This window comes from Bidens hawaiensis, unplaced genomic scaffold (genome assembly GCF_021521415.1).
Source record: "Bidens hawaiensis isolate Kalapana, Puna unplaced genomic scaffold, B.hawaiensis_p1.1 tig00022356_1, whole genome shotgun sequence".
Lineage (NCBI taxonomy): Eukaryota > Viridiplantae > Streptophyta > Magnoliopsida > Asterales > Asteraceae > Bidens > Bidens hawaiensis.
In genome coordinates this window covers 126,330-144,593 of record NW_027493488.1, presented here as the reverse complement: position 1 = coordinate 144,593, position 18,264 = coordinate 126,330, and the positions used below count along the sequence as shown (strand labels likewise).

At 35.7% G+C, this 18,264-nt stretch overlaps 2 protein-coding genes across 2 annotated transcripts; one reads left to right on the top strand and one right to left on the bottom strand.

The window, feature by feature from the left end:
• Window positions 1-7,618: 7,618 nt before the first annotated feature.
• Window positions 7,619-16,875, bottom strand: LOC143565485 (uncharacterized). The gene is made up of 6 exons (XM_077052445.1): window positions 16,175-16,875; window positions 15,929-16,088; window positions 15,389-15,552; window positions 15,040-15,298; window positions 7,767-7,889; window positions 7,619-7,705 (listed from the first exon to the last, which is right to left on the bottom strand). The coding sequence occupies exons 1-6, from the start codon at window positions 16,873-16,875 to the stop codon at window positions 7,619-7,621; spliced, it is 1,494 nt and encodes a 497-aa protein (XP_076908560.1).
• LOC143565481 (peamaclein-like) lies at window positions 11,424-11,807 on the top strand. Its single transcript, XM_077052443.1, has 2 exons — window positions 11,424-11,508; window positions 11,605-11,807. The coding sequence occupies exons 1-2, from the start codon at window positions 11,424-11,426 to the stop codon at window positions 11,787-11,789; spliced, it is 270 nt and encodes an 89-aa protein (XP_076908558.1). The 3' UTR covers window positions 11,790-11,807.
• Window positions 16,876-18,264: the final 1,389 nt, after the last annotated feature.

Genomic DNA, 18,264 nt, shown 5'->3' with positions numbered 1-18,264 from the left:
TGAAGAACAGATTGACGCATGCCCCGATCTAAGCTTTACCTGATGGCACCAATGATTTGGTGGTGTATTATGATGCCTCTTATCAGGGGCTTAGGTGTGTTTTGATGCAGCGAGGTCGAGTCATCGCTTATGTCTCACGGCAGTTGAAGCCTCATGAGACGAATTACCCTACCCACGATTTGGAGCTGGCGGCGGTGGTCTTTGCGCTTAAGTTGTGGAGACATTATTTGTACGGTGTTCCTTGCGTTATATATACCGACCATAAGAGTTTAAAATACTTCTATGAACAAAAGGAACTGAATATGCGCCAACGTCGATGGTTGGAGTTGATTAAGGACTATGATTTGGATATTATGTACCACCCCGGTAAGGCTAACGTGGTGGCCAACGCGTTGAGTCGGAAGGAGAGGCTGAAGCCGATTCGTGTGAAATCCAACCAGCTTATTCTCAAGCTCGACATTTTGAAACAAATAGCCAACGTCCAAAATGAAGCGTTACAGGTGGAATGGATTATGTCAGAACGTGTTTGGGGTCAGGAGAAATTGTTGGAAGACATCGGTGACGGGGTGAAATATAAGGATGGTCGTTTATGGGTACCGAGGTATGGAGGATTCAGAGATAAAAATTTGGATGAGGCACACAAGTCGCGCTATTCTATTCACCCGGGCGCGACCAAGAGTACCAAGACATGAAGAAAAATTATTGGTGGCCTGCAATGAAATTTGAGGTGGCTCGGTACGTGAGTAAGTGTTTGACGTGTCTACAGGTTAAGGCCGAGCATCAAAAGCCATTTGGGAAACTTCAATTGTTGGAAATACCTGAGTGGAAATGGGAGCATCTTACTATAGATTTCGTGACTAAATTGCCTCGTACTCCTAGGGGTAATTATGACACCATTTGGGTAATCGTGGATAGATTGACCAAGAGCGCTCATTTCCTGCCGATTCGAGAGACTTTTAATTCTGAGCAGCTGGCCGATGTGTTTATTCGTGAGATCGTTTCTAGGCACGGGGTGCCGGTATCTATTGTTTCGGATAGGGATACGCGTTTCACCTCCAGATTTTGGAAAAGGTTTCACGAGGAGATGGGCACCAAACTCCTCATCAGTACTGCTTATCACCCGCAGATGGATGGTCAGTCCGAGAGGACCATTCAGACTCTCGAGGATATGTTGCGGGCTTGTGTTATCGACTTTGGTGGTAGTTGGGACCGTCACTGACCGTTGGTGGAGTTTTCGTTTAATAATAGTTATCACACCACGATTGGGATGCCACCGTTTGAGATGTTGTATGGTAGGAGGTGTAGGACTCCAGTCTGTTGGGGTTCCATTGGTCAAAAGCAGTTGGGTAGTTTAGAGGTGGTTGAGGCTACGACTGAGAAGCTCAACAAGATTAAAGCATTTATAAGGGTCGCGCAGGATCGTCAGAAGTCTTATGCAGATAAAAGGCGAAGGCCTATTGTGTTTGAGGCTGGGGATCGGGTTATGTTAAAAGTTTCTCCCTGGAAGGGCATTATTCGTTTACATAAGAGGGGGAAGCTCAGTCCAAGGTTTATTGGCCCGTTCCGTATATTGGCCCGAGTCGGTGAGGTAGCATATAGGCTGGAATTGCCCGAGGAGCTCGCGGGGATTCATCCTACCTTCCATGTGTCCCACCAAAGGAAATGCTTAGCGGATGGTGAGGCCCATATGCCTCTTGAGGAAATTGAGCTCGACAGTAAGCTGAACTACGTTGAACAACCGATTGCTATTCTTGACAGTCAGGAGCGGCGTTTGAGGAATAAGGTGGTTAGACAGGTGAAGGTGCAGTGGAAACACCGTAGGGGTTCCGAGGCCACTTAGGAGTCAAGACGAGATGATAAAGCATTATCCGCAGTTGTTCCTGCCACATCGGGATTCGGGGACGAATCCCATTGTAAGGGAGGTGGACTTGTAACGCCCGTTAATTCCGATTTCAAGGATGAAAGATTGTAGAGTATGTATAATTCTCGGGATTTATCCGACGTTTCTCGGAAGCCTTTACGTCATCCTGGTACGTCTAATCGCTTAACATTTCTTCCAAGTTGCATTATTATTATTTTACAGGGGCTAGAATGAAAAAGTTTTATGATATAACACTAAACAAAAAAAATAAACCCTAGTGCAGCCCCCTGTCCGATCGGCAGGTCCCAGCCCCCCCTTCCATTGCTTCGACTTTTTGATCGATTCCAAGCTCCTAGAAGTAGTTCAAGGTATGTACAACAATCCCCTACACTCTTTTTGTTCACCCCTAATCGTTTTGATGCTCAATTTTGCCGAAACTTTTCGTTAGACAGATTTTCGGCCAAGGTGTAATTGACCCACTTCCCGTGGATAAAAATTAGAGTTTCCGGTGTAGAAAGATCCCCGGGTATGGCATTTACATCATATTAAAATTTCGTGGTCATTGGAGTTGTTTAGGTCGGTCAATCGATTTTAGTTCGAAAACTAGGGTTTATCGGGTGTAGAATTGCAAATTGTTGAGTTTGATGCGTTAATTGATCGGGTGACCGACGGAATCAGTTTGTACAGCCCTAGGGGGGTTTAAGGGCTGTGGAAAAATTATTTTTTTGATGCTCGGGGCTGTTGTGGTTAGTGCTTCGTCAATCGAGTCGGCGGTGCGCGAATTTTCGTTTAAACGGTAAAGTAAGAGTTGTAAAAAGTAACCGTCAACCCTATCAACTCGGGTGACATAATCTTGACGAATGAAAAGATTTAAAATGGAATTTGGTCCATTCGGGGCTGATTCGTTTAACAAATGGTTTTAAGGTTTATTGCACGCGCATTCGACCCGAATTGATTATCCTTAGGCCTTGGGTCAAGCTGTTGGGCCTTGGGTCAAGCTGTTGGGCCTGGGCCAAGTGTTGGGCCTTGGGCCAAGTTGTTGGGCCTTGGGCCAAGCTTTTGGTCTTGGGCCAAGTGTTGGGCCTTGGGCCAAGTTGTTGGGCCTTGGGTCAAGTGTTAGGCCTTGAGCCAAAGCGTTGGGCTTGAACGGCCCATTAGGCAAGAGTGTTCTTACGGTCTAGGTTAGTAACGTGTTGTGTATAATTTATAGGCCCTTGCTTGTGATCGTGCACTTAGGAATTTCCTAGCTCATTGCAGGTGTTCGATTGATTTCAGGTGAGTTCATGATGCCCTTTTTACTCTTTTTACTTTTGGGCTAGCATGCACACCTAAGTGTTTTCTTACATGAGGAAATGTTTTAAACGATTTTATATAGGCTTGCTAGTATATGGTAGGCCTTGGGATGTTATATATATATACACACACACACACACACACATTATTGCTTGGCCTATATCTGTCGATGTTGTAGTCGTTTCGACTACTGATGTTGTGTATGACTAGTGATTTTAACATCCATATTCATTTTATCGCCACTAGCGATCCCAAATTAAAAAAATTTGGCCCTCAATGGTCCACCGTTAAAAGGGTGGCGTTATACTTTTTTTCGAATTTTAAACTAACGTTTAGGGCTTTTAATCAAAAATAGAATATGAGTTGATTGATGTAAAACTTAGCTCGAAACGGTAATCCAAACGACTTATTTTTATTAATTGTAAATTCAAACACCCGAATTGAAGCATTGTGTTGTTGTTTTAGAGCACCGTTTCGAACAAAGTTGTAACGCCCGTTAATTCCGGTTTCAAGAATTAAGGATTGTAGAGTATGTATAATTCTCGGGATTTATCCGACGTTCCTCAGAAGCCTTTACGTCATCCTGGTACGTCTCATCGCTTAACATTTCTTCCAAGTTGCATTACTATTATTTTCCGGGGGCTAGAATGAAACAATTTTATAATATAACACTAAACAAAAAAACACCTAAACCCTAGATGCAACAGCTGCTGCGATCGGCCGAGTCCAGCCACCACCTCCCTTCCTTGCTTCGACTTTTTTGATCGATTCCAAGCTCCTAGAAGTAGTTCAAGGTATGCACTACAAACCCCAACACTCTTTTTGTTCACCCCTAATCGTTTTGATGCTCAATTTTGCCGAAACTTTTCGTTGAACAGATTTTCGGCCAACGTGTAATTGACCCACTTCCCATGGATAAAAATTAGAGTTTCCGGTGTAGAAAGATCCCCAGGTGTGGCATTTACATCATATTAAAATTTCGTGGTCATTGGAGGTGTTTAAGTCGGTCAATCGATTTTAGTTCGAAAACTAGGGTTTATCGGGTGTAGATTTGCAAATTGTTGAGTTTGATGCGTTAATTGATCGGGTGACCAACCGAATCAGTTTGTACAGCCCTAGGGGGGTTTAAGGGCTGTGGAAAAATTATTTTTTTTTATGATCGGGGCTGTTTTGGTTAGTGCTTCGTCAATCGAGTCGGCGGTGCGCGAATTTTCGTTTAAATATTAAAGTGAGAGATGTAAAAAGGAACCGTCAACCCTATCAACTCAGGTGACATAATCTTGATGAATGAAAAGATTTAAACTGGAATTTGGTCCATTTGGGGCTGATTCGTTTAACAAATGGTTTTAAGGTTTATTACACGCGTATTCGACCCGATTTGATTACCCTTGGGCCTTGGGCCAAGTTGTTGGGCCTTGGGCCAAATTGTTGGGCCTTAGGCCAAGTATTGGGCCTTGGGCCAAGTTGTTGGGCCTTGGGCCAAGTTGTTGGGCATTGGGCCAAAGTGTTGGGCTTGAACGGCCCATTAGGCCAGAGTGTTCTTACGGTCTAGTTTAGTAACGCATTTTGTATAATTTACAGGCCCTTGCTTGTGATTGTGCACTTAGGGATTTCCTAGCTCGTTGCAGGTGTTCGATTGATTTCAGGTGAGTTCATGATGCCCGTTTTACTCTTTTTAGTTTTGGGCTAGCATGCACACCTAAGTGTTTTCTTACACGATGAAATGTTTTAAACGAATTTATATAGGCTTGCTAGTATATGGTAGGCCTTGGGATGTTTTATATATATATATACACACATTATTGCTTGGCCTATATTCGGCGATGTTGTAGTCGTTTCGTCTACTGATGTTGTGTATGCCTACTTTGTGTTTGCATGCACTGATGTTACGTGTTTGGGTTGTACGTTTGCTCGACCCTGATGTTATACGTGGATGTTTTATATATATACTGTGATATATATAGAGATGTAATTGAAAGGATGTTTACATATACATTTTGTATATGTGTGTTTGAGGATGTTTAGTTCTCGGGAATGATGATTTGATGGATGTACCCTTTTATTTTTTTAAAACTTTTGGTATGACTATCATAACTATTATTTACAGATATTATTACTTAAAACTTGAACTCACTCAGCTCAAGCTGACTTTGTGTGCATGTTAGTGTGAGTTTCAGGTTAGGGAGAGGATGCCTTATCATTTGGACGTGCACGAAGCTACTTGGACGGTGAAGGGCATACAGAAATTGAAGTTTTACTATTAAACATTTATTTTTAAAAGTTTTTATTTAAGGATAACTATGTTGATTTTGGGCAAAATTCCCGAGTTTTGGGAACTTATTTTATTATTCATGTTTTCCGCTGAATTATACTCTGAGATGTTGGTTTTAATGAAAAGAATGTTTTTAAGTTTAATTATTTTACAAGCGTTTTGAATGATTACCAACTGTGGGGTTCCTGGGTTTCGGGGCCTTACAGGTTGGAGTCCGTCTAGGGTTGATTATTTATTATTGTTTATCAAATCAATAAAGTATAGTAAATTGCCTTTGATTTCCGCGCTGTAAGGTAGGATTTCATATAAAGGAACTAAATTATAAACAATTGGGTGACCGTAAGCGAACTTGATATTTAATACTGATGTGCGTTAAAACTTATTAGAAATCCATAGGTTTTCTCTTGAGAAGGGTCAGGGGTACTATTCGGGTTTTCTTTTAAGTGTCTATTTTACGATCCCAGTCCATAACTAAATATTTTCACGAGTCAATTCATTACTGAAATTTAAGTGAGTCTAGCCTAGGTAGTTTTCTCATCATCATCGTATTTTAATAACAAACTTTGCTTTCGTTTAATTTACTTGTTTTCTTAAATAGTTTTTAATTATAGTATTAAATTAGTATTTTAAATAAAAAATCCCCCAAACAAATATAAATAAAAAGTCGTGTCTTTTAGTCGAGTCTAATTAGCTAATAAACGTAATTTAAAGAGTCTCGTGGGTTCGATATCCGGACTTACTTATCTTTAATAGAGTTGATCGGTTCACTTGCCGGTTAGTAGTTTAGTCGAGTTTTAGAGAGTCTAAAGTATTACTTAGTGTTTATTTTTAGTTAAATTAGTTAATAATTATTAAACTACTTCAAGTACATCACAAACCTAGCCAACTTATGCATTGCATGTTTATACTTTCGATTAGAAGATTGAATTTTGCATTTTGTGAAATTTTTGTGGTATTGTAGGTTTTTGTGACTCCAAATGTGCAGTGAGATGCTCAAAAGCAGGGTTGCAAGATAGATGCTTAAAGTATTGCGGGATATGTTGTGAAGAGTGTCAATGTGTGCCTTCCAGAACGTATGGAAACAAAGATGAATGTCCTTGTTATAGGGACAAGAAGAACTCTAAAGGCGGGCCCAAATGCCCATAAAGTATTTGTAGTTGTGCACAATGTCCTTAGTGAGGGGTGTCTAAAAGTGTTTCTTTAAATATGCATCTTATTTGTGATAATATTTAAATAATTTATGTTATAATTAAAATTTCAAAATATGGATGAAGGAAATGCATCTCTTTAGGGCATGAATGTCACATACTCATAATCCAAACATGACATTATTATGAATATCAATTTAATTCCATCAAAATGTATTGGTTACTTGAACTTCATCGACTATTTAGATGTCCGATAATAAATTTTGGCGTTTTGCTAGAATAGTATGAAAATATATAATGAAAATCAAAGCGTTCTTGGAAATTATATTAACAAAAGATCCCTTGAAGCACCAAAACCAAACAACACAAATTTTCCTTAAGAATCACATGCTTTTGTTCTAAAAGGACAATGATAAACTATATATGTCGCATTAAAGTTTTATTATTTACACGAATAGATTTACTTTGGTGGGGTGAGGAGTGTCCTGTTCCCAACCCCCCATGTTTTGCTTTAAAAAACAAGGGCATGCTATTCCACCTTAAAATGTGCGCATTATTAAAATATACATATATAAATACAAGACTATTGAAATAATTTCTTTCACATATCTACTTTACCATATCGTATTGTCGACAATACTATGCATTATATAGACTTGACTCACATCTTTAAGAAAATGTGAATATATCAAATCCAGTGTATGAATATAAAATGTAAAGTACTTATAACAATGTGTTTGTTCGAAGACGTTTATGATGATTGATCAAATAATTTCAAGTATTTCTGACAAGATTATTTTCGTGATTTCTTAGTGTAAACCCATTTAACCTTTCCTCATCCAAAGCCATTGTTGAATTATGATTCTACACTTTCATTCATGCACCTTTCTATATTACTAAAATTTCTATATTACTAAAAGAACAACATTTGAGTTTATGCATTATCAGATAGAATTATCAATATATAATTTCATCATTCATGATCCAAACCAGATGGGATTTCTACGAAGTTAATACATAGTTTCGTAAGTCATAACATATTGGTCATAGGTCAAAGTCAAAGGTCAAAACATGGTAAGGAGACCAAGATTCAAGAAGCAACACACCACAAACATACTTAGTAACTACATTCTACAGTTTGTAAGGTAACAACTACAAACTACAATTTCAAAATAACTCCTTGAGTTTGTACCTTTATGCAAAGTTGACCCTTCTTCTCGACTTTTTCAAGTATCTTTTTACCATAAAGATTGGTTCGCATAGACATCGTGTTCTTGGATATTAAGCTACACAGACAATCATATGCAAAGCCCTGCTTTCACCATAAATAATATCAATCATCAGTTCAAAAACATAAATCTTTAATCAAATGGGTAGTAGAAACTAGTGTTTGAATATATGCTTGTTGTTTGAAATTGCCATGATCAAATAATCATAATAAGACTGTTCAAAAAGCCTGTGACTTGCTCAAAAAACAGCTTGCTTGAAAATGGCTCGTTCGTAAATGAGACGAGCCAAAGCCATGTTGGATTAATTTGTATTCCGGGTCACAAGTCGGTGAACCGGACTAAGAGGTTTTAACAAGTCGGTTAAACTCTAAGAGGTATTATGAAACATTCTTTAGTTTGCTTGGTGGCCAAGTTCACCTTGTTGGCCAAGTTGAGTGGTGGACACATATTATGCTTGGTGACCAAGTTGGGTTACTAGTATAAATACATGTACAAAGTTAGTGTTAGACACAACATCACAACACAACAACAAACACAACAATCACCACCATCACTACCAAAGACATTGTTATCTGTTTTTTGAGCTATATTTTCTGGTTATAATATGAGTCGGTAATTTAAAGGTTGTTCGTTAATTATCGTTTATCATTCTTGAATTGGTATTAGAACCCGGTTCAAGAATGCAATAAGTAACGACCAGCAAAGAAGGTGTTTCGATCGAATAAGCTGGTTTGATCTCCCGAAGAAGTTGTTGTCGTGGTTGATCGAGCAAGATGGTTTGATCTTCCGAAAAAGTTGTTGTCATTGCCGATTGGATAGTTCTTTCAATTGTTGCTTTGTTCAAACAAGTTGGTTAAAGTAGCCATGGGCGCACGACTCCACCGCCGCCGCCAAAGGAGAAAGAGAACGGGCCATCTTCCCTTCAATGTCCATTGTTAACTACAACAAACTATACTGTGTGGGATATGAGGATGAAAGTAGTCCTAAGAGTTCACAAAGTTTGGGACACCATCAACTCAGGTGTCTCTGATGAAGACAAAAATGACATGGCTATGGCCTTTTTGCTTCAATCCATACCCGAAACCTTAATCATGCAAGTTGGAGATCAAGAAACTGCTAAAGCCTTGTGGGATTCGATTAAAACCCGGCTAGGTGTCGAACGGGGTTAGAGAAGCACGTCTCCAAACCTTGTCAATGGAATTTGACAATATGAAGATGAACGAGTCCATATTTATTCATGAAATATGGCACATACCGACAAAAATTTTCTTGTACATTGGACTAAGAAACTTCCAGACACGAAAAAGAAGGGAAAATTTCCAAAATGGCCCTATTTTGAAAATGGATTCTATTTTTGTCACCAAACTTAATAATTCCAAAAAATGTCTCTCTCTAACTCATCTTTGACCATGGGTTAGGAAATCTGACGTGTTAGGTCAAAGACGCGTTAGATTTCCTGACACATGGTTAAAAATGAGTTAGGCCTCCAAGCACGTAGTTAAAGATATGTTAGCATCAAATGAATAGTCAAAGATATGTTAGCTTTTTGTTTGTTTTTTTAATATTATATTTTATAACTAGTTTTACTTATATTTGTTCTTCTTTTATAACTTTTAATATATAAAATTTTATATTATTTCGAATATATCGACGAGAATTATTTACTTTTATCTACATGTTGACATAAAGTTTATTTAAAACCGAGAGGGGTCAAATTTTATTGAACATTTCGATATTGATTTGACATAGGTCGAGTTTGAGTAAGTTTATGTCGGTCCGTAGATTAAGGTAAGCATGTCTCGTCGGCAGTCCTTGCCATCTCCTAAATAGGAGGGGTGTTGGCTGTTTTAAATGGAAGATCATAAGGTATATTCTAACTCCTTTTAAATTTACATAAGCTTCAAATCACTCATTTTTCTCTTTTTCACTCCATCTCATCCAAAAAATGGTTTAATCCATCTAACTCCTATTAATTTTTAATTTAATATCAGACATTTAGTAATTAAAATAACAAATCTTTATTTATATACAAATCAACTAATTAAAATACCAAATCAATTAGAATCTAATACATATTGTTTCTTTTAACCCATTAAAAGCATAATCAATGGGCCATTATAACAAGCTTAACACTAGTGGGGAGTGGTTTAATGCATGTTTAAACTGTAATGCCATGCTAACACTAGTGGGTGTTAGAGTGTACCCCCATCGCCTAAGGCCATGAGGTATACTCTAACCTCTTTTAATTCCACATAAGCTTCACATCACTCATTTTTCTCTCTTTTAGTTCATCTCATCCAAAGGAAATGATTTAATCCATTTAACTCAATCTCACTCCTATTAATTTTTAATTTAATAGCAAACATTTAGTAATTAAAATAATAAATCTTGGTTTATATACAAATCAATTAATTAAAATAACAAATCAATTAATAATTAATACATATTGTTTCTTTTAACCCATTAAAAGCATAATTGATGGGCCATTTTAACAAGTTTAACACTAGTGGGGAGTGGTTTAATGCATGTTTAAACTGTAATGCCATGCTAACACTAGTGGGTGTTAGAGTATACCCCATGGCCTAAGGCCATGAGGTGTACTCTAACCCCTTTTAACTCCACGTAAGCTTCATATCACTTATTTTTCTCTCTTTCACTTCATTTCATCAAAAAGAAATAATTTAATTCATTTAACTTCATCTCACTCATATTAATTTTTAATTTAATATCAAACAGTTAGTAATTAAAATAAAAAATCTTGATTTATATACAAATCAACTAATTAAAATAACAAATCAATTTGTATTTAATACATATTGTTTCTTTTAACCCATTAAAAGCATAATCGATTGGCCATTTTAACAAGTTTAACACTAGTGGGGAGTGGTTTAATGCATGCTTAAAGTGCTATGTTATGTTAACACTAGTGGACGTTAGAGTATACCTTATGGCCTATACCTCATGGCCTAAGGCCATAAGGTATACTCTAACCCCTTTTAACTTCATATAAGCTCCACATCACTCATTTTTCTCCTTTTCAATTCATCTCATCCAAAAGAAATGGTTTAATCCATTTAAGTCCATCTCACTCCCATTAATTTTTAATTTTTAATATCAAACATTTAGTAATTAAAAAATAACAAATCTTGGTTTATATCAAATCAATTAATTAAAATAACAAATCAGTTAGTAATTAATACATATTGTTTCTTGCAACCCATTAAAAGCATAAAACCATTTTAACAAGCTTAACACTAGTGTTGGATGGTTTAATGCATGTTTAAAATGTCATGTCATGTTAACACTAGTGGGTGTTGGCTTTATAAAAAGGTACGCTTATAACGACTCTAGATATTTTACTATATCTTGTTTGCATTAATTCATGTTAGATTTATAATCAAATACATCTATTTTTATTTTGGGAAAAATGAAATCTTACTAAATTATACTGAGAATATTTTTCTCATGATTTCTTTTATTATAAAGCAATTCTTTTAACAACCTTTCCAGCACTATAAATATTGGATTCTTCAACAACATTACACACACAAACACATACCAATTCATCGATACTCTTCAACTTTTAACAATTTTATTACATTTAATTCTAAGGATTAAAGATGAAACCATTTGTTTCAGCGTTTGTGCTGGTGACACTAATGCTCTTGAGCTCTTCTCTCTTACAAATCACTGTGGCCGGATCAAGTAAGATACAAACCTAGCCAACTTATGCATTGCTTGTTTATACTTTCGATTAGAAGATTGAATTTTGCATTTTGAGAAATTTTTGTGGTATTGTAGGTTTTTGTGACTCCAAGTGTGCAGTGAGATGCTCAAAAGCAGGGTTGCAAGATAGATGCTTAAAGTATTGCGGGATATGTTGTGAAGAGTGTCAGTGTGTGCCTTCCGGAACGTATGGACACAAAGATGAATGCCCTTGTTATAGGGACAAGAAAAACTCTAAAGACGAGCCCAAATGCCCATAGAGTATTTGTAGTTGTGCACAATGTTCTTAGTGAGGGGTAACTAAAAGTGTTTCTTTCAATATGCATCTAATTTGTGATAATATTTAAATAATTTATGTTATAATTAAAATCTTACTATGCTATTAAAGCAATACAAGGTTTTCAAATGTCAGTTAACTAGCACGTCCACATAAGCTTTCAACTTATCAATTTTCTATTTATATAATTTTCACATGTTAATTTGAACATTAATTTTAAACATTAACTTCTAAGTTGAAGAAGGTTTTAAAATAAATAGTTATAATTATCATTTATTGGGTAATAAAGACAATTAATTGTTTTCATTGATATATTTTTTTAATTTTGAGAATTTGTTTTTTTATTATTTATATTTTTTTTGGATTTTAAGAAAATATTTATAGACATTTGGACCGGATGTATGGATGCTTGGATTGAAATGGTGGCTTAAGTCACGAGTTTTGAATAATATTGTTGCTTTATTAAACGCACGGTTTAATAAAAATTATAATTATATCTCATTGTTATATATTTATATTTTCATTTTTTATGTTGTATACTTAAATGCTTTATAATTTCAATAAAAATAGTTTTTATAACACACAACTTATATTACAACATCTACTTATTTACGCTTCATTGTTTACAACATATGACTTCAGTTAGGGATGAGATCGGTACCGTACCGGTCGGTCCCGGCCCCGAAAATCGCAAATTTTTTGTTCTGGTACCGAAATCTTCGGCTCGGTACTTGTACAGGGACGGTACCGGTACCAAAGGTAAAAAATTCGGGAAATACCGGTCCCGATACCGAAACTCAAAACTTTGGCACCGATTTAGTACCGACGGTACCAAATCGGTACCGGTGCTAGTACCGAATTTGCTCATCCCTAACTTCAGTAGATAATGAAATTTTAATTAATATGTCTTTTTTGTTTCATGGTATAAGTTAGAAATATATGACATAACTTAGAATTATGTTTTAAATTATTATTTTTCTCTATTTGTCTTTGTATGTTAGATTCTTTTAATTAAAAAAACAATACAATACCTTATAATATTAATGCTAGATTATCTTATGTTTACAATTCATTAAAATGTATATAACACATACATGTATATATATGAAGTTTTATATAGTTTCCGTCCGTGATAACACGGGATCTAACCTAGTTTCTAAATAAGAAAGAAGGAAAGGCATCTCTTTAGGGCGTGAACCTCATATACCCATAATCTAAACATGATATCATTATGAATATCAATTTAATTCCATCAAAATGTATCGGTTCCTTGAACTTCACATACCATTTAGATGCCCGATAATAAATATTGTCGTTTTGTTAGAATATAGTATGAAAATAAATAATGAAAATTAAAATGTTCTGGTAAATTATATTAACAAAAGATCCCTTGAAGCACCAAAACCAAACAAACATACGAGTTTTCCTTAAGAATCACATGCTTTTGTTCTAAAAGGACAATGATAAACTATATATGTCGCATTAAAGTTTTATCATTTACATGAATAAATTTACTTTGGTGGGGTGAGGAGCGTTCTTATTCCTACCCATATGTTTTGCTTTAAAAAACAAGGATATGCTATTATGCTTTAAAATGCATGAAATGTACAGATGTTAAATTAAATCTGTATAGATACAAGAGTATGAAATAATTTCACATATCTACTTTACCATATCGTATTATCGACAATACTATGTAATATATAGACTTGGCTCACGTCTTTAAGAAAATGTGAATATACCAAATCCACTGTATGAATATAACAAATAAAGTATTTAAAACAATTAGTTTATTCCAAGACGTTTATGATGATAGATCAAATAAGTTCAAGTATTTCTGACACGATTATTTTTGTAATTTCTCAGTGTAAAACACTAAAACCACTTAACCTATCCTCATCCAAAGCCATTGTTGAATTATGATTCTACACTTTCATTCATACACCTTTCTATATTACTAATAGAACATTTGAGTTTATACATTATCAAATAGAATTATCAATATATGATTTCATCATTCATGATTCAAACCATATGGGATTTCTACAAAGTTAATACATAGTTTCATAAGTCATAACATATTGGTCAAAGGTCAAAGTCAAAGTCAAAGTCAAAGGTCAAAACCTAGTAAGGAGACCAAGATTCAAGAAGCAACATACCACAGACATGCTTAGTAACTACAGTCTGTAGTTTGTAAAGTAACAATTACAAACTACACTTTCAAAATAACCCCTTGAGTTTGTACCTTTATGCAAAGTTGACCCTCTTCTTCTCCACTTTTTCAAGTATCTTTTTACCATAAAGATTGGTTCGCATAGACAGTGTGTTCTTGGATATTAAGCTACACAAACAATCATGTGCAAAACCCTGTTTTCACCATAAATAATATCAATCATCAGTTCAAAAACATAAAGCTTTAACTAAATGGGTAGTAGAAACTAGTGTTTGAATGTATGCTTGTAGTTTGAAATTGCAATAATCAAATAATCATAATAAGGCTGCTCAAAAAGGTCACGACTTATTCAATAAACAGCTTGCTTGAAAACGGCCCGTTCGTAAACAAGACGAGCCCAAGCCAAGGCAGGCTCGGCTTGTGGCTCACTCATTAACTTGTTTTAATTAAAGCGCAAACTAAATACATGTGTATATGTATATATATATAATATAGCCCTTATGACATTTTTAAATGAAAAGGTTTAAAAAAAAATACTAAGTATTTGTTTGTTTAAAAGTAAAGCCTAAATTGTAATATATACATAAATTATAACCCAAAGTTTAATATATAAGTTACTAACTTGTAGTTTATATAAACTATGACTTATGTGTATGCTAACAATACTACTTTTAATGTGTAATATATAAAAAAATTGTAAGAATATACTAGCTGGCTCGAGCTTTTGTTGAGTGGAGCTCGAGCTCAAAATTTAGCTCGTTAAGATAAAAGACCTGAGTTGCTCGCTCGTTCAAGCTTTTGACGAGGGGAGCTCGAGCTCAAGATTTCAGGTGTTCAGCTCGTTAAAATAAAAGAACTGAACGGGCTTGGCTCGCTTACATCACTAACTAAAAAGTAGAAGTCGGTAATCCAAGTAGTAAAATCTTTATGCTTTTTAAACCATGACAGCCTGTTAACGAAAAACAGGCTGCACCGCCCCTTGAAGGTCAATAAAAATCGACATGCCACTTCAAGTAGCGATTACCAATTTAGTAAATAAAGAATAAAAGTATGAACTAACCTTGGACACTGTAAGTGCTGATTGTATCACAAAATTTGCATACGGATCAACCAAAAGCATAGATGAATTAGGGCTTCCAACAAGCTCCATAACAATTCTTGTAGACATCTCTTCACCAGATTCATTCAAGCATTTTTCAACCACATTACTAGCATACTTATTGCATGCTGAATATGCAAAGTTCCCTTTAAGTTGTCTCACAAGCAATGCCGTTAACTCTGCTATATTCAGTCCCACCATATGTTGCAAAACATAATTGCTGAACAAAAATTATAATAAGGATAACATTAATCACAACCCATAAATATTTTAAGGATTGGATCGTTTTTTTTTAAGTTTAGAAACAAACCCGAATGGATCTTCAGCTAGGTGTACTGCATTTGCCATAATTTCAGCGATTATGCGTGCTTTAGCTTCTCCACGTGAGTGTTCAACACATGCTTGAAGAACACAGCAACCGCTTCTATCAGTTGCTATTTTGTAGCATTCGTTTGCTATTTCGGTTAGAATAGGCTGCACAAGGTAATATTCAGTTATTAATGATCAACAAAATATTAATTCAGTTATTATAGTACACAATCTTTATAGGAAACTTGTGGGCTATAATCAAAGTAAGCTGGTATTAACTAATGATTATCAATAGGCAAAAAAAAAATGAGATTCAAGTAACTTTTGAAAATATTGCATTTTGTAAAATCTTGAAATAATATTCTTTTACAATATATTTCAATTGAATGATCAAGAATCCTCATACAAAACATGTTTATGTATGAAGATTCACCTCAATATTGTATTTTGGTATCTCTAAATCCATTATATAAAGATCAAAACTATTATATAAAACAAAAGTGAGCATTATACAAAATTATACTACACTACAACATTATACCTTGTTAACATCACTATGGAAGTTGATCAAACAGTACTGAATAACATGATGACCATTCGGATCAACCGCCAATGTGGCAGCACCGCGATATAACGCTTTCATGACTAACATAACCTGACTCGTGTTCAAACTTTCCAACAACTTCTGCATGGCTCGGGTCCTATCAAATCACCAACAAAACATAATAAATAATCAAATGCTCTTCAACAAAACATCATTCATATAATTTGACATAACTTAACATACCCATGTGGATTCATACACACAAGTATGATGTCACTAGGGACTCTAGTCAATGATAAAATCAACCTTAATTTCTGATCATCATTACACATGGCAACAAGCTTTTGAACCAAATAATTCCCAAACTGATCTTTCATCAAATCCGAAACAAAATGAAGCAACTCGGATAACATAATCTCCATGCCTTCCATTGTTGATCTTTCCAACATTGTTTGTAATATTCTACACCCATTTTGATCTTTAGCCATAACATAAATCCTCCCTCTTAATTCTTCCAAATTCCACACACTTATAACATCAGCATTCCTATTTTGCTGGTCATAATAATCTAATCTCCGAATACTATCACTCATTTCCTGAACTGGGTTTGCTGAAAAACTTGGAAAATAGTCAAAGTCAAACCTTGACATCTGGTCAAAGTCAAACCCTCGCCGGAAACCACTCCCACCGTCGCACCACCGCCGATTCTGAGAATGCACCACCGGGTGATGAAAACCCTCGCCGGCGCTGAAAGAAGACCCGACTTGCTCGCCGGAGTAGCTCCGGCGAGTCGCCGGCGAGAGGTTTAACGCCGAAAGAAGCTCCGGCAAGCTCCGATCGACGTCAATCGGAGGTGGGTAAGTGTCAGAATCCGGTAAAAACGACCCGTCGGAGATAAACTCCGGCGAAAAGGGGTGAAACGGAGGCCCATTTGGGTAGTCCATAAGTAGGGTTTTGGAAAATCAAAGATGTGGGTATTTGCTGGTTTGAAGAATGAGTGAGAATCGGAAGAGAATTGTGGGTTAATATTAATATTAATATTATGGAGAAGAAGGAATGATTGGATTGTATTGGGTGTGAAGAATATAGAGAGAGAAAGAAGATTGCATGCAAAATATGGAAAGATTTGTTTGATGCGTGAAGAAGAAGCGTGGCCAATCAGAGGCTCACTCTCTTCTATAAACTGCAACATGCCGTTAACTTCTGCTGCCGTTACCATATTGGGTCTAGTCTACTACCACCTTACCATTTCATATTGTGGGGCCCATTAGGAAGTTTCATGGAAATTGTTTTCGACCTCCAATTGATGCGTCTCCGTTTTTACTTCATTTGTTGCGTCATTGTCCCAAGTGTCGGGAGATACATGGAAATTATTGAAAGTTGTTTGTGAATTTTCAAGGTTTTAAGAGTCTGGAGAAACTTCATTTAGGTTCATTGTAATGTTGTTGAATGTGTTATATGTTTTAGAGGTAACAAATTATAGTCATTGGTTTTGGTTGACAAATAGGCAGTAACGGATTGAAGATTGTTTTAGTGGAGGCTAGTAAGTTTTGGCGTTTAGCTAATACGTAATTCGATTTATAAATATTTTGGTTTGGTCGGATTAGATTGACAGGGATGTTGTTTTTTGACGTTTTTGGGATGGTTTTTGTTCGAGTGTTGCTTAATCAATAGAAATCAACATGAATTACATAAGGTGGTGGATCGTATTAATATCTTAACGAACCTAATGTTGAGTCGGATTTCGTTCTCACTTTAAAGTTGAGGTGTCAAGAAAACAAAAAGGGTATGAACAAGCTATTTATAAAATGTTATTGATTTCAGGCTTAGACCGGACGTAGTGAGAGTTTAATAGGGCTTTAAACTAGTGAGGTGGTTGCCAAATCATCTCTAAAACCATTACACATTACTATGATATGAGCGCTATTTAATTTGCCCGCCATGTCCTTAGCGGGCATTTAAACAATTGACCAACTCAATATTTCAAAATCATGACGTAATTCATGTTCTGGTTGCTATTCATGTGTTGTGACTTTCCATTTATTTCTTTCTTTTATACACTAGCATCTTTCATGTGCCGGTTGTTATTCATGTGTTGCGACTTTCCGTTTATTTCTTTCTTTTATACACTAGCATCTTTTCCGATAAACGAAGCTAGTTAAAAAAATATATTTAAATGGTGAGTTGGATTACAATTGATCAGTTTATGACATATATTAAAATCGGCGACACGATAATGATAGCAATGATCAGAAGAACTACAATTATTATAATTAAATAATTGTACAACAAATCGATATTGATTTTGTTTTTTTCGAGAAAAAGAATTAAAG